The 26140-nt window shown below is 45.6% G+C and overlaps 2 protein-coding genes across 7 annotated transcripts in view; both read right to left on the reverse strand.

Annotated features, from left to right (window-relative positions):
- Window positions 1-2137: 2137 nt before the first annotated feature.
- Window positions 2138-5193, reverse strand: HMGN2 (high mobility group nucleosomal binding domain 2). Its single transcript, XM_059070724.2, has 6 exons — window positions 4983-5193; window positions 3942-3986; window positions 3710-3739; window positions 3293-3343; window positions 2764-2859; window positions 2138-2268 (listed from the first exon to the last, which is right to left on the reverse strand). The coding sequence occupies exons 1-6, from the start codon at window positions 4995-4997 to the stop codon at window positions 2233-2235; spliced, it is 273 nt and encodes a 90-aa protein (XP_058926707.1). The 5' UTR covers window positions 4998-5193; the 3' UTR covers window positions 2138-2232.
- A 1137-nt stretch (window positions 5194-6330) lies between these two features.
- DHDDS (dehydrodolichyl diphosphate synthase subunit) overlaps window positions 6331-26140 on the reverse strand; it is a 28078-nt gene continuing 8268 nt past the window's right edge. For 2 of the 6 annotated variants that reach the window (XM_059070638.2, XM_067014258.1), the window contains exons 5-10: window positions 25637-25753; window positions 24675-24776; window positions 18675-18789; window positions 16031-16138; window positions 15205-15314; window positions 6331-8625 (exon numbers count right to left, since the gene is read on the reverse strand). In XM_059070638.2, the coding sequence (XP_058926621.1) occupies window positions 15240-15314; window positions 16031-16138; window positions 18675-18789; window positions 24675-24776; window positions 25637-25753 (517 nt within the window). In that variant the 3' untranslated portion in view covers window positions 6331-8625; window positions 15205-15239. Of the gene's footprint in view, window positions 8629-15204; window positions 15315-16030; window positions 16139-18674; window positions 18790-24674; window positions 24777-25636; window positions 25754-26140 lie in introns of all 6 variants that reach the window. The other 4 variants (XM_059070621.2, XM_067014257.1, XM_059070596.2 and 1 more) reach the window with 2 other exon arrangements.

The following is a 26140-nucleotide window of genomic DNA, read 5'->3' on the forward strand; positions in this document are numbered from 1 at the left end:
GTTTCTTAGCTATCAAATGGGGGTGATACCTACACAGGATTGACCCAAAGATTAAAGGAGAGCATCTGGCCAAACTTCTAGCATGGTCCATGGCTCAACACGTCTCGAAAACCTGAACTCTTAACAAATACTGATGAGATAACCCCAACTGTGGCTTTCCTCAAATCCTGCAACTTCCGTGCAAGTAACAAGTTGCCATACCCCTACTCCTAACAGCTGTTATCAGGCTCCACTCTGGAAGATGACACAATCCCTGAATAAAAATTAACAACCTACATCCTAGAACTATTCCAGCAATAATGGAAGCAAATGCCTGGAAACTAGCTAAGTGGGCAAACTTTACTTTATCCAAAAGGTGCCCCTTAAAAGCCGAACTCAGAAATTATTTTTTACTAAAGTAAAAAATAGTGGGTTTCTTCAGAAACCCACTCAAGTAACCTGGGGGTTTGAACCAGGACTTTGCTACTCATTAGATGTACTCATAACCACTTCTCTTTAACGTACACATAACCTTGAACAAGTCTCTTCATCTGAGCTGTTTCCTCATCGGTAAAAAGGGTGTTAAATACTTGCATTACACAACTGTCTCAAAACTGAAGAGTGGAGATAATACACAGAAAACTTATCAATGAAGAGCTTAACTGATATGAAAGCTCTACCATTTTGACTAAAGGAATAAACAAAGCAACGTAAGATTTTTTAAAAAAATAGCCTCCAATTTACTTTATTCCTCTCAAACAATAGAGGTGACCCATGAAAGCAAATTCAAATTGCAAGCATCAATTTATTACAAGTCCTATTTCCTAACAGATAACTTCTTGCTATTTCCCTAGAGGAAAGGGGTTCTCTGCAGGGTTTCCAGAATAAGGCAATCAGCAAAGTCCCCATTAACGTCATTGCTTTTGGAGCTAGAGCAGTTTACCAGCAAGGACAAGAATTTACGGAAGACTTGCAGGTCTGCTCAACAGCAGGGTGTCATCTGCCTTACACATCCTATGGCCAACCATGTAGACACACAGGAATTTTCTTCTCGCACAAGGACTATATAGCCGTATCTATTAACTTGCTAATTTTACAGAGATCTTAAACGTGAATGAAGTGGAAAGGCTCTTTTACTATCAGCTGCCAGGCCCAAACCTCAAATCTACCAAATACCTGCATTTAAAAATACACTTCAGGTAGTGCTACATAACCAAGTACAGAAACCACTTCTCTGCTCCCAGCCTCTCACCACCTGTCTACTCCTGGGATCTTTCCCAAGTCCATGTAGCACTGTGTTCTACAGATGGACCATAAAGACTGACTGTACATGGAACCTCTACACCTCACACCAGAATGCATCCTTGTCCCAAGAGACTTGGAGAAACCAGGCTCCCCCACTCCTGGGAAAAGATTAGAGGCAGCATTCCAAGTCAAACTGTATCCAGCTTTATTAAAGATACTTTTCATAAACAATCATGGTATTTCAGGCAGGACATGGGCAGACAATCGTTAACAGTATACAACAACTTTCAAACTCCCTTTTGCAATGGACTACCAAAATCAGAAAGCCACTATAAAACCCCATGAAGTCTTCATGTGATGCTCTGAACAGGGAAAGTTTAGAGTGAGGGTTGACATTTCACATTTAGTTATGTTGTTTAACAACTTTTCACAAGCCGACCCTGACTTTCAGGAAATGGAAATGAAAATGGCAAAAGTATCAATCTGAAGATCCACAATCTAAAAAAGGAACCGCTGCTCTTTTGAGGGACGCCATCTCAGTGGTGACAATGCAAAGTCCAGATTGCCTGACATACTGGTAACCAATTTTGGGGGGTCAGGTTCCAACAGGTCTCTGGGTTTAAGGGAGTCAAGTCTATGCTGAAGGTGGAGAGGGAGAAGAGAACATAAAAACTAATTTTAGTTTTTCCACACCACAAGGCGTTTGTGCCAAGGTGGCTACTGTGTGTCAACATCAAGGAACCCCTCCTTCCTGGGAACCAAGAGAAAGTCTCTCAAAACCAGACGGGAAAGGTGTTTTTTTCCCATGTCAATCCAGCTTCAGAGACAATCTATTAGTGACATGTGCTCTTCCCCCAAAAAACAACAATGAAGTGTTCTGTATGCTAACAACATAGCTTAAAAAAAAAAAAAGTAAAACAAAATTCTGCATTTTTATAAAACTTGATAAAAAATAGTATTTCAAACTGTACAGTCACCAGAAGTACACAGTTATCAAAAATGCACACTTCACTTGGCATCTCCAGCACCTTCAGCTTTCTGTGCCTAAAAGAAAAACAGACAGATGAATACAATATGTAGAAGTGGAAACTATCTTCACTCATATTTCATTTATAGCATTCCTTTGCTCCCAGGCCAAAGTTCAGGTTTTAGGTACTCTGACACTGAGACTCAGTACTTCTTTTGAAAATGACTTGGCAGGTAACTTTGCTAAGTCACTTCCCCTCTGGACCTTACTATAAAATTGGGGAAGGGGGCACACCAGTATTACAAGACCTGAGGTTATTCCCAACTTGAAAAACCATGGTGTAGCATGAGTGCGACACCTAAGGACAGGACAAGGCTCGTACCACAGCTCTCTTTATTGGATGGCAGAGACTTCAAGAATCCAGATTAAACTCACAGGAAAAAAACAGAAGCAATCTCCAGACTAAAAGGCACATTTGGAGTGATAGAGATGCAAGAAAAAGGCTATAAAAGCTTTTGGGGTCATTAATTGATTGAATGGGCAGACTTAACATAAAGTGAAAATAGTTGTACCTGGTCTGTTTTGGCATCTCCGTTTTCTGCAGGGTTATTCCCATCCTTGCCAGCATCAGCTTTCCCCTTTTTCCCTTTGGGTACCTTCTCTCCCTTCTAAAATGAGGGGATGGGGGGAAAAGAGCTGTTTCTCCTGATTTCATATCATCGGCATGCAAGTCTACAAAGCTCTGCACAAAGTAGGGTTGTTTATCAAATATAAGATACACACATAAACTATATACCCTCCCCCATTCATAAAAACAAGGCCAAACTGTGGTCTTCAATACACTGAATTCTTTATATGAGTGTAAATAATAGAAAAAGACAGCTTAAACACTTGCACTTGTTTAATGCCCAAGTGTACAGTTTTCTGTAAATTGAAGACAGAATTCTTAGTTAAGGACCAGTCCTATTAACTTTGTCAAATCTCAACTTTGTGTCAACAGATGAAGTTGTTATATAGCTGGTCTCCCTGTCAGCAACATGGGAAACTGTTCAGGCTTTCATGTAAATCCTAGATGCATGTTTGTCTCACCGTCCTACTCACCTTTGCAGGGGCCTTTTTAGGCTTGGGCTCTGGCTTTGGAGGAGCAGGTTTCTTTTATTTGGGGGAGAAAAGGGAAGCAGAGAACATTAGTACAATGGACCAAAGAAAACAACCCACAGCCAAACCACAGCACCACTGGCATAGAAGTTTCTCCTACTTTGTAAAGTTTGTGGTGGGCTTTCCATTAGAACTTCATTATCTTCAGAAACCCACTCAAGTAACACTTGGAAGTGTCCCACTTTGGCTATAGCCATCACAATTTCAGAACCAGCAAATTCCAAATGGGCAAGAGTCCATAGCAGAGTAAGTCATTCAATACCAGCCACTGACCATAATTCATGGGAAGCAAAGGGAACCGTTTTTCAATGCTTTTTAGTTTCAGGGAATAATATGAAAATTTAAAAGCGACACACTTACAGCAGATAACCTTGCAGATCTTCTCTGAGGCTATTTAAAAAAAAATAAAGAAAGTTACAAATAGGATAGTTGAACCACTTAAATACAAAAAAGTTTTGCAGCTGAATTGTTCTAGATTATAGGAAGTAAAGAGAGCTTACTGAGGCAAATTCAGGACTATGAATATGGTTAATAACCACTAAAGGAGCCCAAGGCTTTGTGAGACTCCAAAAGCAGTGAGAATAAGACTTACTTCATCCTTCACCTTGGTTTTATCTCCTTTAGCATCCCCTTCAGCCTATAAAATACAAGCAAAATCTAAGAAAGCTGCAGATTCTGAAGCAGTTCTTAATGATTCAGTAAACTTAACAAAGTCCTAAAGGGGGGGAAAAAAATCGAAGGGAATCTTGTACACAACTTTCTAGGACATACATATCCTCAGTTTGTAGCATCCCCAGCTCCTATGCAAATCCCCGAAGTGCTCAGAAAGCTCTAGGAACGCGGCTATGTGTCAGCTTCACACCCGGTCTGGCTCATAGCGCGCAGGGACGGCGGGGCCCAGCGAAGCGCGCGCAAAGCTGGAGCGAGGCGCGCGAAGTGCAGCCCGCGCCGCCGCGCCAGGCAGAAGCAACAGCTGCACAAGGAGCAAACAAACCCCTCCGGAGGCGGGGCCCGAGCGCCGTTACCATGGCAGCCGTCGAGGGCGGGAGACGGGAGGCGCACGCAGCCGGGGGAACTCGTGGGCGGCAGCGGCGCGCACCGGGGCGAGTCTCGTGCGCGGGGGCCGTGGGCGGCGCGCGGTGGAGGTGGGGCCACACTGCGAAGTCCCGCCCCCAGGGAAGAGGGCCCCGCCCCCTCACGGCGGCGGTTTTTTGGCGGCAGCGCGCTCCCCCGCCCGCCAACCCCGAATGCCGCCTTCCCGCCCTTTCGGGTTTGAATTGCCCGCCCGCGGGGAAGGGAGGGGGAGGGGGGCTTAGCGATGGGGGGAGGGGGCGCGGGGCGGGCAAATCGAGCCCAAGGGGAGCGGGATAAACAGCCGCCAACATGGCTCCTCCCGCCGCGGCCGCCGCTCCTCCAATATGGCCTCTGGCGCCCGCGGGCAGCCAAGCCGCGCAGGGTTAGCCCGGGGCCGCCTGACACCGCCTCGAGCTATCGCGCCGGGGGGCTGAGCCTGCTCCAGCTCGCCGCTGATTCGCGCTTCCCAAAGCCGGGGAAGCGGCGGCGGCTGCTGCATTGGTGGTGGCGGTGGTGGCGGCGGCGGCGGCCCAGCGCCTGGGGCCCTCGCGCCACGTACCTTTCTCTTGGGCATGGTGGCGACGGCGGCGGGACGTACGCGCTGGACACGGGGATGCAGTGGCGCGTGGCTTTGGCCAGTCCAGGGGTCGCTCTCGCCTCTTCTTCACACTGCTCGGGCTCCGGGGGGTTTATAAAGTTTTTATAGCGCTGGGAGCCCCGGACCGGTTAGAACCGGATTTCACCTCCCGCCGCCGCTCATTGGCCCAGCTGGGGTCACGTGGGCGGGGTTTAAACTCACCTCCTCTGGAGGGAGTGAGGAGGGGGGTGTGGGGGGGAGAGCGCGCGAGACGGCGGCGCGCCTAGGGGGTGGGGGCGCAGCGGGGGAGGCGCGCGTCGAGGGCAATAAATGAGGGAGAGTGGTGCGACTCAGCAGGCTCTGGGCTTCGGCTCCCGCCAAGAGCTGGCTTTTGCAAACTACCAAGTTCCTTCCACCTTATGCAACCGAGCTACCCACTTCTCCAAGCCATGCGACACTTAGGGCGCATCTCAGCCGCTTTCCTTCCTGTTCCCGCTGGGGGCCCCAGAAGAAGGGTTTGCTAGGCCTGGCCGCACTATCCTTCTCCGCCGGAGGCGGGAGGAAGCGCGCGGCTTGGAAGCACAGGCTGCAGTTCCCAGGGCCAAGGCTGACGCTGAAGTGGGGAAAGAGCGGGGAAGCCAGCTCGGCGCAGCCGGACGTGCATCCTTCCAGGCTGCCACTCGGAGGACGCCTCTCGGGCACCTCACCTGGAAGGCGGTCCACTCGAGGTGGGGTGGGGGTTCCAGGGGGAGACTTTACACGCAGAGGTGCCTTTCGGGTGCAGTGGGGCAGGTAGGAGCTGTCCTTTCAGCACCCGTTGCTCAGCCGCCTCCCCAAACACCAACGAAGCCCCCCCAAAGCCTGTCGGGTGGCTGGCTCTCCTAGGTCCTTGTATTCCTGGACCTCAGAACCCCGCCACCTAATGACGGAGAGTGGCCGCCAAGAAGGCCTACTAGCACTACCCTCCCTCTAAGCTTTACCCGCTTCGGAGACATGAAGCTCAGCTGCCCCCACCCGATGCAGCCACCAACCCTGGGCGCTGCAGACGCAGCTGGCGAAATCCCTCCTTCCACACTGGCAGGCTTGCTGGCTTCCTTTCACTTGCGCGAGGGAAAGGGAGGGTGGAGGAAAGCGTCCGGGCATTAGGAAACAAGTAGAGGTACAGGTATTGCGATGGAAAAAAGGGCTCTTCCAGTGGCTCCCCCCGCCCCCGCCCCCAAAGCTAGGGATCCTGGAGGTAGCCAAGTGCACCTGAGGGAGGTAGACAATTGCTGCAGCAAAACATGATCTTCTGTTGCACTGTTCGCAAACAAGTTTTACATCTAAGAAAGAAATTTAAAAATTCTATTTGACACCCGAGAGAACGCAACACGATAAATATCCTTAACTGGTGGGGTTGGCTCACAGGTGGGAGGACATTTAAATAGGTCTCACCTAATTTCTTGAGGCAAGGGTTGAGCTGGTTTGTACAAATCACACTGGTAAGAAAGCAATCACTGAGTTCATATCAACTATTTGCAGCCCCTGTTCCTGAGCAGCAGCGATCCCTCCGCCTCTTCTCCTTTCCACCCCTTACACTGCCTCCTGAGGCAGCCACTCCTCACCCCTCCCCACTGTGTACCTTTCCCAGACTACAGGACCTCAGGCCAAAGATACCAGCCTCATTAATCACCTCTGCTGCACCCCAATCATAGTAGGGAAAGTCAGACCCAGAAAGGAGACAGGACTCAACAATCATGCTCACGGGGCAGATTCCGTTTGCTGCCTCCAGCCCCTCATTCCCGCCTTAATTGTAGGGCTCTGCATTATAGCCGCATAATTCATGCCTCCCTAATTAAGGCTGTCAGCAGCCCCACTGTAAAGCTGGAAAATGTACAGCACCTGCTCTCTGTGCCAGGGACTGGTAGTGGGGAGTGCCAGGTGTGTGAGGGGGGGACTTGCCAAAGGGTGCATAGATTGGCTTCTCAATCGCAGTGCCGGGCATTTATGCTTGCTTCTGGGGGCAGGGATGATGGCCAAAGGGTCTCTTGTGCCAGGTATCCAGGCACAGAAAGGGGAGGAGACAGACTGGAGTATAGGGAACTTAGAGGTTTTAAAGAATACGCTCTTAGCACTGCTTGCAAGATCCTACCTCTCCCCTAGAGGGAGGTGCTGGGAAAGTTTGCGGAAAGTAAAACGGGAAGACTAAACAGAGTAGCCTTTGGTTGGTATTACCCGCTGGTGCTTGCTGCTCTGGGGCACCTGAAGCACAGAGCTGCTCAGACAGCTCTTCAAAGGCACTAATCCTCTCAGCAGCTCTGCAGCAAGGCCTGGCAGGGAGAGGTAAGGAAAAGGACACAGCCCTTGACTCGGCCCTCTTCTCCCTGCTGGGCAACCTTGGCCCTCACAAGCTGAGACTCTGCCATGTTGGGAATTGTCTCACGGTCTACTTAGGGGTCCAGGTCAAAAGCTGAGAAAAGCCTCAAAGGCTGTAGAGGTGGGAAGCAGAGGCCGAGATGCTGAGGGCAGGAGGCAGTCAGCTGGGAGAAGTGCTTGTTTCTGTGCTCTTGGTCCTGATGTGATCCAGGGGAGGTGGCCTGTGTATTAGATTCACCAGGGCCTATAGGTCTTCTGTTACCCTGTAGCCATGGAGGGGACCGGTCTCACTGGGGAGTGGAGCCTGGCCCCATGCCCTGCAAGAGGAGGAGAAAAGCTTGTGTGGGCTGAGTCGACAATAGGTAATTGGATTGTAATCACCCGCCTGGCTTCCGCGCACCACTGGGGGCGCTGCTTTCAGTGAGCAGACAGCACTGTGTGGTGGGAGGGGGTAGAGATTCAATAGCAAATCCTAGGTGGAAAGCCAAGGGGGAGGAGCAGCAGATGGGCAAATTTTCTTTCTGCTTCTCCCTCCCCTTCCTTGCCTAAATGACGCTGGCTGCCTATTAGCTAGTTACCAGCAGATCCAAGGTGGGTCCACGTCATTTGTGAAGACTAAGATGGACGGGTAAAGGGCTAAGGTTTGGGGAAGACCGCTTCCCCGAAATTCTTTGTGTTGAAGGATGTGCTGGTGGAAAAAGAAAGTGCACCTAGGAGTACAGGTAGAAGTGGCAAAGATGGAAGAGCTGGGGCCCTCTGCTCTCCGAACCTATTCGTGATCAGAGTTTGACCTGGATCAGAGTTTGAGTTTAGTGTACTTGTGAGAGACTCTCACCCTCAACCCTCGCCAGGGGCACTGTCCCAGGCAGCCCAAAGATATCTATGGCCAGCAAACCTGGCCTCTGGGGCTCCCCTGCCAAGCAAAGGAAACACAATTCATCATCAGGAGGGAGGTACCTTTCACCAAGAAAAGAAAGGGGAGTGGGGCCCTGGAGGCAGAGGGCAGGGCAAAGTGGCAGGAGGCCAGCCTCACTCAGGCTGATACAGTGCCCAGACGTGACAGCCAGTCAGCCCGCTTGAGTTCCAAGGCCTGCAGGAAGCCTTGGACCCGCTCTTCTCGTCTGGCTGAGAGTTTGTGCAAGCGTGTCCGTCGGAGCTGGGCGTCCCCACTGGCCTGGAGCCCCTCTTGCAGCAGCTGTTCTGTCACTGCAGCCTGGTCCCTCTCCAGCTGCTGCCTCTTCCGATCCTCTGCATACATGTCTCGGGCCTTCTGCTAGAGAAAAGTGGGGATTGGGGTGGGGAGATCATTTTTAGGCGTGGGTGGAATTGGGATGGAGGAGGTAGGGGTGGGGCACAGGACGGGCCAACTTAAGTGGAACAGTGGGAAGTCTGTAGCAGATTTGGAAAGGTTTGGGAGTAGGTGTGCAATGGGTGGTGCCCATGTTGTATAGGCAGGGCAGTGACAATTCTGGATCCACCTTAGTTTGTTTTGGGTGGGAGTTTCTATATTTCTTGAAATTCTTCTCAGGTTTTCACTTGGAAGGGAACAAGGCAAATGTGGGTGTGACTTCTGGTTCCCCCACCACCTAGCTTTGTGGCTTTGGGAAAATCCTCTCCTAACCTCACTTCTTCATCTGTAAACCGGGGGTTGTGCCTACCTTGAAGAGTGGTTTTAAGGATTAGGGATAATATATGCAAAACCCCTCCAGCATATTAGCAGGCTCTCAAACAGAAACAGCAATTTTACAAGTTATTACTGCCTGTTCTCTGATGCAAGGAAGGTTCTATTCCTGCCTGGGGCATATCCAGGAGGTCATTTCTTTGGTTTCCCAGGTCACTCTAAGGGTGCCATCCTCCCAACTCCCTAAAGTTATCTTTCAGAGTTTGGATCCAGAACTGCCTCTCATATGGAGAACCAGGCTGACTCGCCCAGCAAATGACCCTCCTGTGAACATTATGAGAAGCAGGTTCAGCTTTCTTAAGCCACTTACTTCATCCTGCCTCTAGAATAGGCATTAGTGTCCACAGTCCACATTTTCTGTTAGAAAAATGAACCCTTGAAGGCTCAGTGGATCCCTCAGGCTCCTGGAACCAGTTCTGACACCAGATAAGTGATTATATTCCTTGGCAGCACTTCTCATACCCTGTGTGTGTTTTCAGACAAACCATAAACTCCTAGAGGACAGAGACTGTGGCTTTTCCTTTCTGGCACTTGGGGCACCCTGTACATGTGAAATGCTCAGTACACTGACCATATGATCCCAGGAGGACAAGGAGGATGCTCCTGGCACAGAAGGGGAAAACCCTTTTGGAGCAGAACCAAGGCCTTGCTGTGCCTCACTGATGCTCTCTGCTCCTGCCACTCTAACAGGCTGCAGAACCTTAGCACCAGAGTCCCTCCTGCCAAACCTATTCCATGTGTGAGAAACTCCCATTTTGCTGCCGATTTGGTATCCTATAACCTTTGTGACCCTTACCACATTCTACCTTGTACTGTGGTATCTGGGTACCTGTGTCCTACTCAGCCTGTGAACACCTGGATTGCTTTGTTTTAATCCTTTAAGGAATATCTTACATGTACACAAGTACTTCATCTGTTGTCTCACTTGACCCTCCCAAAAGAGCTACGGAGGTACTTTCTATCTGCTGGAGACAGACATGGAGGTTCAGAGTAGGGAAGTGATTTGCTAGGGTCTCTCAGCAATAAACACTTACTTCATGAATAAAGATGACAAATGAAAAATCTGGAAAATCCCCCCTCCAGGCTGTTGAATGATCCAAGGCATTCAAAGGTACTCTTCTGCTATGATAATGAACTCCCATGTGGAGCTATGAAGACTAAAACAAGCTTAAAAAGTTGCTACTAAGGGTCTTCATCTTGTTAGAAGGGCTTCTTCCTGGCCTTAGTCAGCAGGAACCCTGGGTCCTACATACAAGACTTTATTGGGGGTACGGAAATGCACAGGACGTAGTCACCGCGATCCATGTGCTTACACGCTGAGTAGGACACAGAGATGTACCCAAATACCATAATACAAGGCGGAATGTGGTAAGGATCACCATGGAGATAAGAGAAAGGGCCATGCAGTTCAGAGGAAAGAAACTGTGGTTGATGAAGGTCAAGGGGGCAGTGAAAACTCATGGGTAGGCAGAATCTGAGCTGAGCTTTAACCAATGGGGAAGATTCAGATAAAGGTAGAGTGTAATGGGGGAGGAGAATATCAGGCGGGGGAATAACGGACAAAGACTCAGGAAATCAAAGAGTGTGATCAGGCCAGTGGGAGTCTACCTGGAATACTGGGGTTTGAGAAGTTTCTGTCCAGAGGACTCCCTCACCTCTCCAAGCCTATTTCTTCATCTGCAAAATGGGGATGATAGTGTCCATCTCACTGGGTGGTTTGAGGAAAAATGAGATAATGAATGCCCAATCTGGTGCCTGGTGTTAACAGTTAGCCCTTCTTCTGTCACCACTGCTTGTGGCTAGGGCTAAGTAGGCTAAGCCCTGGCTGAACAGAAAGGATGAGGGCACCGAGCCACAGAAGGAGGAAATGCGGAGCTGGTTAAAATTGCTCCATGAGGCTCAAAGCTTTTTCCAAATGGCAGCCCTAGACTGAGTGCTGAGCAGGGAGGCTGCAGCCAAGCAGACCCTGGCCCCTAATTTGCCAGGAATCAGCAATTCACTGTTAGGATGACAGAGTCAGGGGAGCTCGTAAAGACCATCAGCTCTAGCCTTCTCATTGTACAGACAAGGACGACAAGGCTGAGGTGGGGAGGGGCTTGGCCTAGGTCACACAGTGGGTTGAAGTTCCCTTGGTTTCTCCACTAAGATAACTTCTTGAAAGATCTTTGGGAAATGTGTTTCATGCCTCTGGATAAGCTGTACTTTCTAGGGGTGGAGTGGGGAACCAGTGGCCTGCATCTGGGCACCTCTGTGCAACCTCCACATGGTCTGGATCTACCTCCCTATCTCAAAGGTGTTGTAAGTTCTTCTCAGGTACTCAGCCTCTGAAAATCTAGGCTAATGGAAGTCCTAATAGTCAATTTCTCTCTCCCTGACCATACTGTCTACTCTCCCTGTATAATGACCAATCAGGGGAGAGGGCATTAATAATTACCTTAGACACTTCTTAAGCAGACCTTATATGGTCTTGGTGTAAAGGGCTCCAAGGAGCTCGTTTTGAGAAATGGGGCCCTAACCTAGTAATATAAATCTCTCCTGGGCATTAAGCCTCTCTGCTCTTGTTCTCTCCTCGGCAGAATTAGGGAACAAGATGTAATAGCCCCTCCTGTATATAAACCCTCAAGTCCTCTGACCTCACTGGGGCATGGAGAGGATGCAGGTCTTGGGTTTCAAAACATTCATTAGCTAATGACAAGTCTTCCCATAAGTCCCCATTTGCCACAATCAATACGCCCAGGTCAGTAGCACGGGGGGTGCATTTCTGAGGGTTGTTAGAGACAGTACCTCTTGCTGGAAACATGATGTTTTAACGAGCACCCAGAGTCTCCCTGCTAAGGGAGCTGTACTGGTGATGGGCTGAGCGGGGTGCTAAGTGTCTGTGGTTTTTCTGGAGACACATGAAGTCTGAAGAGCCCAGAGACATACGTGGTGAACGATATTGGCCACCAGTCTCTGAAAATGAACTCTGTTCCAGCGCTTTTAGTGTATTAGCTTACTGAAGACTTATCACAAACCTGTGAGGCAGGTATTATTATTATCATTACTCCTCTCATTTTACAGATAAGAAAAGTGATTCTCTGAAGGGTTAAGTAATTGCCCAGTCAGTCACACAGCTAGAAGGCAGCGCCATGACTCAAAGTCAGGAATGTATGAGACAACAGCTGAAGTTTTTAACTTCTCTTGAGAAGAAGATAGTGACTACCTGAAGAGCACTAGAAATAAAATGGCTGATTGTTCCACCCTGGCGTTTAACCTCTGCCAAATGCATCAAAGGAAGTTAGTGGGAATATGTATATTCTCCCTCTATATCATTACAGATTAAGTGGACCGAACACTTATTCCTCGTCTCTGCCAATGATCCCCCCATGGACCTACCATCCATGCAGCTTGTAACTGAGGATCAGTGGCTCTGTACTGCTGCCCACCCCTTCCTTGCCCTGATTTTCCATCTGTCCTACTGTGTCATAGTCGAGATTTCTTCCACTTGCCAGCCCCCATTCTCTAAGACTGATGGGTGACCACCTGGAAACTGCCATGGTCCCTTCAGATACCAAGGTCTAGCCTCCAACAATTTGTAGCTGAGTCCCTGTTTCCATTAGCATCCATCAGCTGCCCTCATCCCAGTGAGCTACTATAGATCAAGAACCCAACTCCCTGCCCTGGCTTCCTGCAGGGAATGGGGACATACTGGGCTGGGCTTAGAGACAGAGCAGCTCAGAATTTAACAATGGAAATTTGGGAGATGGGTCAAGAACACAGATGTGGAGGCAGAATACCAAAGGGTATGGGAACAAGGAACTGTGAAGAGTCCAATTTGGTGATGATACAGGATACATACAAGGGAGATATTAGAAAGATCAGCTCTCTGGTCTGAGGGCAAACTGGCCAGGATGTTCTCAGTCTGGATTGTACGCTTAGTGCTTCTGCTGAGGTGCTAAGATTTCTAGAAACAGAGTTTGAGGGCTCCTGGGTAGAGGAAATCTGGCCAAAACCCCTATGAGGTCTGCTGAAAAAAGGTTCAGGGCAGTCAATATCTCTGTTATTACTTTGGTTTCCTCACTTTAAAAATGGGGTCAATTAATAATAGTATCTACCTTATAGAACTACATAGAATCTAAGTAAAAGGATGCCTGACACATAAGAACTCAACAAATGTTTGAAATTATGATTCTTAGGAACCAGATGAAACTCTTAATGGCTGTCCTCAAACACGTTCCACTCCATCCTAGGAAACAGCAGAGCCATCTACCCAGCTGCCCAGGCCAAAACCTAAATGTTTTGGTTCCTAATAACATTAACATTTGTACTCATTTGTTTTATCCTACAAGATGCATAAAAGAGTTTCAGAGTTACATCATCAACATTACCACTAGTAAACCTCTTAAGTAATGTTTAAGTTAGCTTTCCAGTTTGTATTATCCTTAGAATATATCCCACTAAAAATGTATAATCAGAGAACTATGTTCAGGTAACTAGAATTAATCCCTTTCTCTGGGGGTTATATTATCAACTTAGTTTCTGTTTTAACTTTTGTTTTTCCTCCATTTCAGTCCACTCAGCCCTCCCCTTCTCTACAGCTGCCACCTCACCTCGAGGCACATTCTCCCACCTGGACTACTGTAGGAGTTTGGTCTCTGACTCCTGCCCTCTGAAAATCCTGAGTGATTTTTACAAAATGTAAATCAGATCCTGTCACTCCCCTGATCAAAAGTCTTCAGATGTGTCATCATGGCCTACAAGGCCCTCAGTGAGCAGAGGCCTGACCCCTACCCAGCCCCATCCCACATCCTTCTCCCTCATGCGTGCTGGCCTCTTTTTTTGTTCTTCCAAGACCTAAACCTTATAACTTTAGTATCCTTGCCCTTGCTGCTCCCTCTGCAAAGAATAATTCTTTCCCCCTGGATTTTTACCTGTCTGGCTATCTCTCATCTTTAATATAATGGCTTAAAAAAGACCTCCTTACAGAGGCCTTCCTTGACTGCTTTATTCAGCACCTCCTGCTCTCTTCATTACTTTCTAGCATATCACCCTATTTTCTTCATTGCCTTATTACAATCTGAAATTACTGTATATTAACTTGTTTACTTATTATCTGTCTCCTCAAGTAAAAATATAAGCTCCATGAAGGTAGGGATCTTGTCTGGCCAACTAACTGCTTGACTCTCTTGTGCCTAATACTAACTAGTACCTGACTTAGACCAGGTACTCAGTAATAGACATTTATGAAATGAGTGAAACTTGAGGTAATTCCTCCGATAGCCATGTGGGAAAGTATCTGAGAAACCTGAAATTACTAAAAGACTTCTGAGCAGCCAACTTAGAGACAAGAATATCCATACACAGAAGCTCGTGCACCAAGATCCTCTGGGCTTCATGCAAGGCCAGTTTGCTCTCACTTTACAGACATAACGCTAACAAGCTTGGCTGCCTGGTTTCCTTGCCTGTAGCTGATTTAAAACTGGAAATAGGAAGAGAGGGAAGAAGGGATGCTGTCAAAATTAGCCATTGACCATACACAAGAAATCCCAAAGCCAAGTATTTTGGGACAATCTAGCTTAGAGAAAGAGTCCCACCCTTCAAGGCCATCGTGCACAGTGAAGTACTTCAAGATGGCAGTTACTAACAATATTATCGTTATCAGCATCATTAGAATGTGATTATTCTAATCATCATCATTATTAGCAAGTGCCTGGTATACAGAAGGTGTTAATGAATTATGCACAAGACCTGTTTCAGAAAGTTTTCTATCAAAATAGGTTTAAAAAAAGTTTTAGTTCTTAAAGGGAGACTTGGTCATGTGGAAAAATCTGATATTCATTCCTCTCTGACAGTGGATAATTGAGACTTTGCTGTTTTTCCTTTTACTTGAACTCAACTTCCTTTTTCAATTTCCTCATATTGTGAGACTAAACGATCAAGCACATGACCAAACCTTCATGATTTGATTGACTTATTCCAGGAGTTCTGGACTTGGGATTCATGGAAAGATTTCAGGAGTTATGTGAACCCCCAGAAGTAGTTTATGTGTTTCAGGGATTAATTTAATTCTATGTAAAATGCCATGTGTTAGAGTGATCTTTGCAATTTTTCTAGGGAGATGGTCTACAGTTTTCGTTAGCTTCTCCAAGGAGTCTGCGATGCCAAGGGGACCGAAAAGCCCTGACTTACATCATTATTTCCTCCTGGCCATTATCTCTCCAGACTCAAGAAGCAGCACCAGCTTTGGGTTTAAAATTCTGTGACCTTGGGCCAGTTACCCTGCCCCTCTGTTGCCATATCTGAAAAACAAGGACACCAAGCCTGCTGGATTGCTGGAAGGGTTAAATAAGAAAACTTACATGAAAACACCAAAGTGCCTTAGTAGACCCTCAATACGTTAGCTGCCACCACCACACACACTGCCATTATTATTAAGAGTCCTAATCAGACGTAGGTGACTCTGCCTCCTAATGAAACCTGTTTCAAGATCTGGTGATCAAAACTGAAAGCAGAACTTCAAGTCTTGGTAGAGCACAGTTTCATACAATAGAAAGACAGTGCTATTTCATTTTTAATCCCTCTGGAAGCGTCTTGGATTTTGTATATTTCCACTTCTACAATCTTTTATTAGGATAATTCCTTCAGGGAATAATGGCCAATCTCTCTGAGAAGCCTTTCCTGGGTTTCCATAGTAAAGAGATTAAAGATTTATAACTTGAATCCCAGTTCTGTCTTTTATTGGTTATGTGTCCTTAGCTAAATAATTTTGATTTACTCATTTGCACAAATGGGGCTAATAATACCTAGCTCATTGGGTTCTTGGGAACACTGAATGAGATAGTGCATATAAACTGTTCACAGTGCCTGACACACAGTAAATACTCAGTAAGTGGTAGCTACTCATCATTATCATTAACATGATTATTAGCAAGTGCCTGACATACAGCCGTGGGTGGTCAATCAATGCTAACCTTTTCTTCCATTCCATCCAGTCAGGCCAGCCCTGAACTCTTACCTGAAGCATGCTATGGTTCATCTGGAACTGCAGGATGGCCTCACAGAGGTTCCAAAACGTATATTCTGGCCACAGAACAGGCTGGAACACCAAGCAGGAGTGGGAGGTCTGGGAAAGGTGGGGAAGGAAGAGAGTATGGTTTAATAACATGTTACTGGAACACATCCCTGGTCAGGCTCCAAAGAAAGAGCAGGCTGATCACACCCAGAGATGAGGTTGGACAGGCATCCTGAGCTGCAGCTGCTGCTGCCAGCCCGGATTCACTCACTAATAGGGGGACGGGTCATCTGAGGCAGTAAAATCACCTGCCTGTAGCATGGCAGAACTAAAGCGAGACTAGATCAACATTTCCACCAGGATTTTTCTAAGCCAATTTTAGGACTAGGAAATAACATCTAGATTATGTTACTGGCTCTTGGCCCTTAGAGGTCATCTGGGAGACACAGTGTCTGATAAAAGTTAGCAATGAACAAATGGTAGCTGCCATTGTTATTTTTAAGTAGCAGAGTATGGGACAATGGTTAAGAGCACGGGCTCTGGGCCCGACTGCCTGGCTTTGAGTTCTGGCTCCACCGTTTACCATCTATTTGACCTCAGGCAAGTTACTTAACTTCTCTGGGCCTCAGTGTCCTCAACTGTAAAACTGGGTGATAAGAATAACTAGTTTTTAAGGTACTGTGAAAATTTAACAAGATAACATACATAAAGCAGAGCACAGAGCTGGGTGAACTTTTAACAATAATCACTGATATGAGACTCCCTTTTGGAACATTCTTGACAGCCACTGCTTGACACCTTTAGTGGTGAGGAATTCAGTGCCTCACCGGGGATAACTTTAGCTGTCAGATAGCTCATTAAGTTAAACCAATGTCACCTACCAAGGTATCAGGTCGTTTCTCTGGAACAAGTTTATTTCTTCTTCAAAGTGACATTCTTTCAAATATTTGAAGGCTAGGTAGGTTAGAGCTGCCTGTTATCTGTTCCACAGGTTGTAATGACTTGTTCAGTTTGTCTTTTCCAACAAACTGTAAGTTTTAAGATAGTAGGGATTGGGCTTCCCTGGCGGCGCAGTGGTTAAGAATCCGCCTACCAATGCAGGAGACACGGGTTCGAGCCCTGGTCCAAGAAGATCCCACATGCCTCGGAGCAACTAAGCCAGTACGCCACAATTACTGAGCCTGTGCTCTAGAGCCTTCGGGCCACAGCTACTGAAGCCCATGCGCCTAGAGCCCGTGCTCCACAATAAGAGAAGCCACCACAATGAGAAGCCCACGCACTGCAACAAAGAGTATCCCCAGCTTGCAGCAACTAGAGAAAGCCCACGCACAGCAACGAAGACCCAATGCAGCCATAAATAAGTAATTAAGTACATAAATAAATAAATGATAGTAGGGATTATTTCTAACTTGGTTACTGCCATATTCCCAGCACAAAGGAGGAACTCAATATTTTTTTCCCAAGAGAATAAACTATCACCATTCTTCTCTTTTCCAGACCATTATTCTTCACTCATTCCTTATAGCAGCAGTTCCCAACCTTTTTGGTGCCAGGGACCAGTTTTGTGGAGGACAATTTTTCCATGGACGGGTGGGGGTGGGGGATGGATGGATGGTTCAAGTGGTAATGCGAGCGATGGGGGGCGGCAGACGAAGCTTCGCTTGCTCGCCCGCTGCTCACCTCCTGCTGTGCGGCCCAGTTCCTAACAGGCCACAGGCTGGTAGTGGTCCACGGCCCAGGAGTTGGGGACCCCTGCCTTATAGGACATGAGCTTCAGACTCCTTGCCATCCAGGTTGGCCTCTTCTGCTAAGTCCTCTAGTTTACCAGTGCAATCTCTTAAAACTCAGTGCCCAGAAGTAAACTCTCCAGACATAATCTGACCAGCAGAATGGGCCACAAAACCACAAGCTGCACATTATACTGCTTTCAATATAGCCAAAGACTAAAAGTATCTTCAGTAGCTAAATCTTGTTAGTTCACTCTTAAAACTATGGTCCATTAAAATTTCCAGAACTTAACCATGTGAACTGCTTCCAAGCTGAGTTTCTCCCTTCAGCCTCTCCTTGAACAACATTTCCCCCAGCCAAGTGTTACCCAGGGGCCAACTTAACAGACGATGGAGATTTTCAAGCAAAGACAAACCTATTTGGATATGGGCTTTTAGAGAACTACCTACACTGGGATAACTGAGCTGATAGGCAATGGCAGGTCCCAAAGAAAGAGTGTGCATACAGTTTATATCTCCTGTGGCCTGTGCTTGTATAGATGCAGCCCGTTATTCTAAAGGCGAGAAATTAGTAAATGCAAGGCGAGGTTCTAGCCCAGAGGTGCTGGGTGACATGGCAGGTTACCAGGGCAGGAGCTTATGCTCAGGGACATAAGGCAGAAGTCTAGTTCCTTGAAGAGAGGTACAAGTAAAGCTTTCACCACAGCTGGATAGCCTTGATTTTTCCCCTGGGCACTTTACACAGCAAGAACTACGAAGGCTCACAAAGCGAGGGACAGATGAGGAAGGGATAGCAAAAGTTACCAGGCACAGCCTGGAGACATTCCTCTGGATTTTAGCTGAGCCTCCAATCTGTTTTGTGGGTGCAGTCACAGTTGTCAGTTTTTACACTAATAGAACAATGGTTGGAAACGACCTACCTGCCAGAGGAGGAAGTCGCTGAGCCTCACTTCCCCAGAAGTCCGTATCAAGATGTCAGGATGAGGAGAGTGGTTGGTGTAGAGGCACTTATCCAGCAGAGACTCAGAGACATCGCTAAGGTAAGTGGGGAAGATACAAAGATAAGTCCACATCTCTTTTTAGATTATTCTCATGGTGAACTTCCTTACATAAAGCTTCCCAGTTTATAGAACACCATCAAATACATTAGCCAATACTACCTGGTATGTAGAAGGCCCTCAGCAAATGCTTGATAAATTAATGAATGGTTTCAATCCTCACAACTACATTAGGTACTTCTATCCTCACTTTATAGATAAGGAAACTGAGGCTCAGAGAAGATGAAAAATTTGCCCAAAGCCATTTAGTTGCAGCCTAAAACCAGATGCACCCACCAGAATATGTGTTGTCCTTCACTTAAAACATCTTGTTTTTAAAATGGATACATCTTATGACTCTGCAATTTGATGAAATACTATGCAACTGTTTTTAATAAAGATAAATCTAAATGCGTTGATTTGGAAAGATGTCTAAAATGTAATATTAAATGAAAAAAAGCACGTTTCAGAAAAAATACGTGTGGAAAATACACACTCACTCACACATGTGAATACATGTATATATAAACAAAGAACAAAATCTAGAAAGGCATACACCTTTCTATTAATGGTGATTACCTCTGGAAGGTTGGATAAGAAGGAAATACTATCTCTTTTTACTTTATATACTTCTGTTATTGTTTGAATTTATTATAGAGAACATTTTTAAAACCTTAAATTTAAGTCATATGGACCGTGAAACACTGCAAAAAATCCACTTTACTTAGGATTTGAAAAAACAGCAAAATGATGAGCCCTCTTGCGTTTGATAAGAGCCACTTTCCCAAACAGACAGACACTCAGAAAGGAGACGGAATGAAGGAAGAATGGGGACTGGCAGCACTTATCTTAAGTTAAACTCTCCTGTCCATGGAAAGAGGGTATTTGCAAGACTGGTGTGTGGTGGTTCCAAGAATACTGTTTACCTATCCTGCCAAGTACCCAGAGGCAGGATTCAGAATCTCCAGGTGGTAACAGATGCATCTTAGGAAGGGTCTAAAAGACAAAATTTCTGGGTGGGAACATTTTTCTGGGAGCATAGTCAAAAAAAAAGCAGCGATCCGGGCTGAGTGTTCAGAACAAGGATCTACACTTACTAGCTGTGTGCCTTTGGGTAAGTTACTCCATCTCTCAGTCATCTTTTTGCAAACCACAGAGGGAGCTTTATTTTCTGTACCATCATATGGTAAATAATATTCACTTATGACTGGGCAATAGGAAGGGCTCTGGTTCAGATTTCCCTGATAATTTCCCTGAGTCTTGTCTTGACAGCATGATCTTAATTCTTTAATTAAGAATGTGAAACCTGGGAGTTCCCTGGTGGTCTAGTGGTTAGGATTTGGCACTTTCACTGCCATGGCCTGGGTTCAATCCCTGGTCGGGGAATTGAGATCCTATAGGCCACATGGAGCAGCACCCCCCCAAAAAAAGTGAAATCAACAATTTCTCAGCTCTCTTATTTTTGAAATGGCACATTTGTCCTATCCACTTATAGGTTATTGTGAGAGTCAAATCAAATGAAATAACAGATTTGAGTGTACCTTGGGAACTATAAAGCACTACATAAATAAATGGAATAAAGTTTATTTCCAGACCCACTACCTTGCTGTGGGACTCTGGATCCCCCACATAACCCCTCTGAATTTCAAACGTGTCTACTTTTTTTTTTTTTTTGGCCACGCCGCGCAGCATCAGAATGACATGCAGATCTCAATTCCCCAACCAGGGATCGAACCCGCAGCCCCTGCAGTGGAAGTGTGGAGTCTTAACCACTAGAGCACCAGGGAAGCCCATCAATGAAACTTTTTAAACCTTGGTTAACTGGTCTTATAAAATAAGACAAATAATAGTCACTACCTTAGATGAAAATTAGATGAGAATATGCATGATAAACTCCTACTAGTCTCGTGCCTGCCTCATAATAAGATCTGATGGCTATTACTTATTTATTTATTTTTAGTATATTTTTTTGATGTGGACCATTTTTTTTTAAAGTCTTTACTGAATTTGTTATAATATCGCTTCTGTTTTATGTTTTGGTTTATTGGCCACAAGGCATGTGGGATCTCAGCTCCTGACTAGGGACCAAACCCACACCCCGTGCATTGGAAGGCGAAATTTTAACCACTGGACAGTCATGGAAGTCCCTGATAACTATTAGTTATTAATTTTTATTTTTATACTGTGTTTTTGTTCATTTCAACCTTCCTATAAGGCAGTCAGTATGCCATAGTGAAAGAGAACACAGGCTCTGGAGCCAGGTTGGAAATCCTGGTCAACTGTGTGAACTTGGACAAGTTATTTAAACTCACAGCAAGGTTCAATTTATAAAAACAGTATCTACCTCAAAGGGTCTAAGGATTAAATGAAATAATGTACATGGAATACTTAGCAAGTGCTGGACACAGAGTAAATGCTTAGTAAACATTAGCAATTATTATTAACACTGTTGTTTTAAGAGGAAGACAGAGGCCTACAGATGGTTAAGACCTGCTCAAGAGAGTTTATTAACTATCATTTATGTTAAACCTAATTCCTTCTTCTATAATTTGAGATTCAAAAAACAATCTATTAAAATGACTGCTAGAAAAAAATATATTACCCTCGAAGAAAGGAAAATGAGGAGTTGGATGGTGGTGATGAGAGAATAGAAAAATTCCAGTTATGGGAAGGGTAGAGCCTGACTGTAATTAACTCATTGACTCTCTGTTATAAATATGGATTTGTCTAAAGCTGAATAATGTAAAGAGCACCGCCTCAGGCCCTGAGCAGCCCAGTCTGAGTTGAACATCAGGCTTCCTGAGCTGATGGGTTGAGACATCGGCCTCCTTACCCTAGTAACCCGGCCAGCCCACGCCATGTCTGCATAACTAACCCACACAGGCAAGTTACTAAACCATGCAGGGCAGAAGAAACGGATATGAGAAAACTAGCTGGGCAAGAAGCAGGGGGTCATTGGCTATTGCAATGTGGTATCAGTATAAATCACGCTGCACTAGGAGGCAAGATCAGAGTTCTAGTTCCAGGCATGAATGCATATTAAATCTGCTTGCTAAACAGCTTTTTTTATTTTTAGCATAAACATCTGTCCCTTATTTTTAAAAAATATGTTATTTAATTTATACAAAAAATTATATAAAACATTAATCGTAAAGCACTAAGAATAAAATGAACTATGAAATCATTCCCCAAGCCAAGAATCAGAAAATTATCAATAACTTTCATCTACTTATATATCCCTCATCTACTTATATCTCATCTTCCTGCCCAGCCCCCATACTGCCAACTTAACCAGTATCTTAATGTTTCTTCCCCAACGGCTAATTTTCAATCCACGTATTAATTGACCTCTCTACAGCATGTGACACTGTTGTTCCCACCAATACACACCCGCCACCGCACCTGCACTAACAAACACCCTCTTTTCTTGGCTTCTGTAATACTGGCAGCCCTTTTGTTTCTACCTTTCTGGTTGTTGATTCTTTTTTCCTTAAGGCTCATTTTCCTCTACCCAGCCAGTAAAACTTATGAGTTTCTCAAAACTCCATCCTAGGCCCTCTCTTCTTCTCACTCTAGACTCTCCTTAGATTCCTCATGCTCTGTCTTTGCTTCAGCTACCACACTGCTATCTCCAGTCCCCACTTCTCTCTACTGTCAACCTGGTATCTGTGTTCAACACTTATAATATATCCCAAACCAAACTCCTGACCTTCTTCCTCAAACTGCAGCCTCTCAGGGTTCTCAGCACAGCGAAGGGCACCACTATCCACTGTTTTAAAAGTCAAAAACCCTGGAGTCACCCATAACACATCCTTATCCCAGAGTCAATCCATCAAGTCCTCTCGATTTTTTTTCTCTCTCAGTAATATTTTCTTTCTCTCTTTTTTTTTGAATTTTATTTTTTTAATACAGCAGGTTCTTATTAGTTATCTTTTATACATGTTAGTATATATATGTCAATCCCAATCTCCCAATTCATCCCACCACCACCCCCCAAGTCCTCTCTATTTGATCTGCTTCATAGCTCTTTATTTTTATTTTTATTTTTTTTGCGGTACACGGGCCTCTCACCGTTGTGGCCTCTCTCTTGTCGAGCACAGGCTCCGGACGCGCAGGCTCAGCGGCCATGGCTCACGGGCCCAGCCACTCCATGGCATGTGGGATCCTCCCGGACTGGGGCACGAACCCGTGTCCCCTGCATCGGCAGGCGGACTCTCAACCACTGCGCCACCAGGGAAGCCCTGCTTCATAGCTCTTAATGCAGTCTGTTTGGTCTATTCCACCATCACCACCATAATCCAAGCTCCCTTCCAAGTACTCTCTACTTGAATTATTCCAACAGTACTTGTGCAACCAACAAGCTCCTCATAATACTGCCTCTTTCCCCAGTTACTGCTAATCCTCTCACGCCCTTCTTACGTCACTTATCATTTCCTTTGGGTAGCCTCCCCTACCAGGTCCATTCCTCTTATTATAAATTCTTGTTGAACCATGCACCAATGCCTTTATCATGCTTAGCATCATTATAAATTTATGCTAATTTGTATAATGTTGATAATGTTTGTTTCCCTTACCAGAGATCCACGAAAGCAGGAAATATGTGTTTTTTATTTTTACCACTGTATCCCCTATATACAGCAATGTGTCTGGCCTTTAGTTGGCACTTAAAAAATATTTGTTGGGCTTCCCTGGTGGCGCAGTGGTTGAGAATCCGCTTGCCGATGCAGGGCACACGGGTTCGTGCCCCGGTCCGGAAAGATCCCACATGCCGCGGAGCGGCTTGGCCTGTGAGCCATGGCCACTGAGCCTGTGCGTCCAGAGCCCATGCTCCACAACAGGAGAGGCCACAACAGTGAGAGGCCCACGTACCGCAAAAAAAAAAAAAAAAAAAAAAAAAAATTTGTTACATGAATGAATGATTGAATGAATAAACTATGTGGCACAGAAAGATCACTCAGCTGTTGGAGAGGAGTGGGATTCATAAAATAGCCTTAAAAACTGTCTCCTTTTCTTCTTATCTAATTTCATTCTCACTGAGAAACTTCTTCATTTTTAATTTAGTTTTCCAGGAAAATTGAATTACACTCAAGAAGGGAGTCAGAAAAACTCCTGGGTCCCACAATCCCATATATAATAAAGGTAAGGACAAAAACTCTGGAATCAGACAGTTTTTGATAGGAGTCCCAGCTCTGGCACTTACTAGCAGAATGACCTTGGGACAGTCATTTCAATGTGAGCTTAGTTTTCTCATCTATAAAATGGAGAAAAGACTCAAACCTCTTAAACATGAGAATATTAACTTAATCAAATAAACAGAGCATAACACATTGCCTGACTTGTTTTTTGCTACTATTATTTTACTACTGCTGTTGTTAGTTTACTATTATTATTACCAAAGGTTACATTAATAATAACAGGACAGGGACTGAGCAGACAGATGGCTTCTAAAGTCTCCCCTAGCTCTAATAATTCTACCGTGTTGCTAATGATGAACAACTTTCTTTTTGAAAAACACCTGGATCTTGCATGAAACTGTAACATGAGAGGCCTAAAGGCCAATACCCCCAACAAGCTGCATTCCTGAAAAATCATTCTTAGAAAAACTCTGCCAAAGGGCCAGGAGGGCATCATGTTTTATTGAATGCCACAGTGTTGCTACAAACCATGCCATTTTTTTTGGAGCTTCTTGGTTTGTGGTGAACACAGAAATTCTGAAGCAGGCTATAATGAGTCATTCCAAAGCTCTAAGTGTGGGGGACCACCCCTCTCAAATCTTTCCACATACATTTCTGATTTGACTTCTGGCCCAAGTACGTGACTTAGGAGGGATTTTATGGTTCGGTGTATGCCTGTTTCCCCTACCATGCTGAACAACTGCGATACCTGGGATCCAGCAGGCCTTGCTCCACTCCCCAGGCCATCTCTCTCACAGCATTGCTGATCTCATGACGGGATGTGTAAGCAAAACAGACGTTCAGGAAACACCTGAGAAGGGAAGAACAGAGTAATTTACCAAAGGGGGACAGGGACTAAGGAGTGGAGTCACTTATTACAGAGCACCCCTTCTGTGGTAGAACAAACACACACCAAATGTTAACCATGGATACTTCTGAAAAGCAAGATTATTAACTTTCCGAGTTTTCCAAATTTTCTTGGGAAAAAAACATATTAGTTTTGTAATAAGAAAAATACTAACTGACCCTTATTATTCTCCTAATCTTCTTCCCTTCTGCTAACACCCAGCTTCCAGAGGATGTGAATTCACTGTGATATTAGAACAAGCAAAGAATAGGAAGGAAATCTGATGTGAAACAAATCCACTGCCAAATATGCATTATATTCCAAAGCCACACATAATGAAGTGTGGATTATTAAACTCTGTTCCCCTCTGCATCTGCATGCCCTTCCAAGGTCATCCCCTCTATTGGTTAAAGCAGTGGGACAGAAAGAGAATTTCTTGAAGGATCTGTCTTCAGAGACAGGGATAAGGCCTGCTACATTCCCATCCCATTCCCTGTCAATTAAACACACACACACACACACACACACACACACACACATATATTTATATATATATATATAAATACATATGTACATGGGGGGCAAGGCACATGAAGGAGGAAGATAAGAAACTGTATGTGTGAGTATACACACATATAACAAGGTGCTGCAGAGCCATCTCTGGTCTGCCCTGCAGATGGAGGAAGAAGTCTCAAGCATCCAAAACCAACTCCTCATTACCTCTTGTACCAAATGCAGACCAAAGAAGGCCCAGGACATCTCCCTAAAGTTAGCAGGGAGTCATAGATTGATACAGGTCCCTAAGGGGAAATCTAAAAACTTACTTGTTGTAGTTCTTGGTGGCCTGCACAGCCTGTGCGATCAGCTCCTGGAGATCCAAGGGCAACAAATGCAGATCACCCAGGACTCGGATACATACCCCATGCTTCTGCAGTTTCTCCCTGATCAGGGGGGAAAGGAGGCAGGTTTGGGAGGTGGGACAGAGCACCTGCTGAGCTGGAGAAAGCAAAGTGCTTAGCTGATACTCAATTACCAGTTTTTGAGTGCCTTCCTGTGTGTCAGGCACTGATCTACAAGTATTATTTCACTGAATGCCCTCAACAACTCTGAAGGGAGTTTACTACATTCCCTGTTCTACAGCAGGAAACTGAGGCTCAGATAGAATAGTTAGATAGGGATTGCCCAAGGTCATACAGCCATCAAGTGCTGTGTCGGGACCGAATCCCAGGTTTGCCTGATTTGAGAACCCAAACCTCTTTACCACACCACCTTGTGTGTCCTTGTCGACAAGTTGCATTTCACGTATTCTGTGCTGTTTGTCCCATTTT

Source organism: Kogia breviceps, chromosome 1 (assembly GCF_026419965.1).
Source record: "Kogia breviceps isolate mKogBre1 chromosome 1, mKogBre1 haplotype 1, whole genome shotgun sequence".
NCBI classification, from domain to species: Eukaryota; Metazoa; Chordata; class Mammalia; order Artiodactyla; family Physeteridae; genus Kogia; species Kogia breviceps.

Coding starts and splice junctions, on each gene's coding strand:
- HMGN2 (XM_059070724.2), bottom strand. Junction 3,740..3,941: donor AAACCAAGGTGAAGGATGAA/GTAAGTCTTATT, acceptor TTTTTTAAATAG/CCTCAGAGAAGATCTGCAAG. Junction 2,860..3,292: donor CTAAAAAGGCCCCTGCAAAG/GTGAGTAGGACG, acceptor CCCTCATTTTAG/AAGGGAGAGAAGGTACCCAA.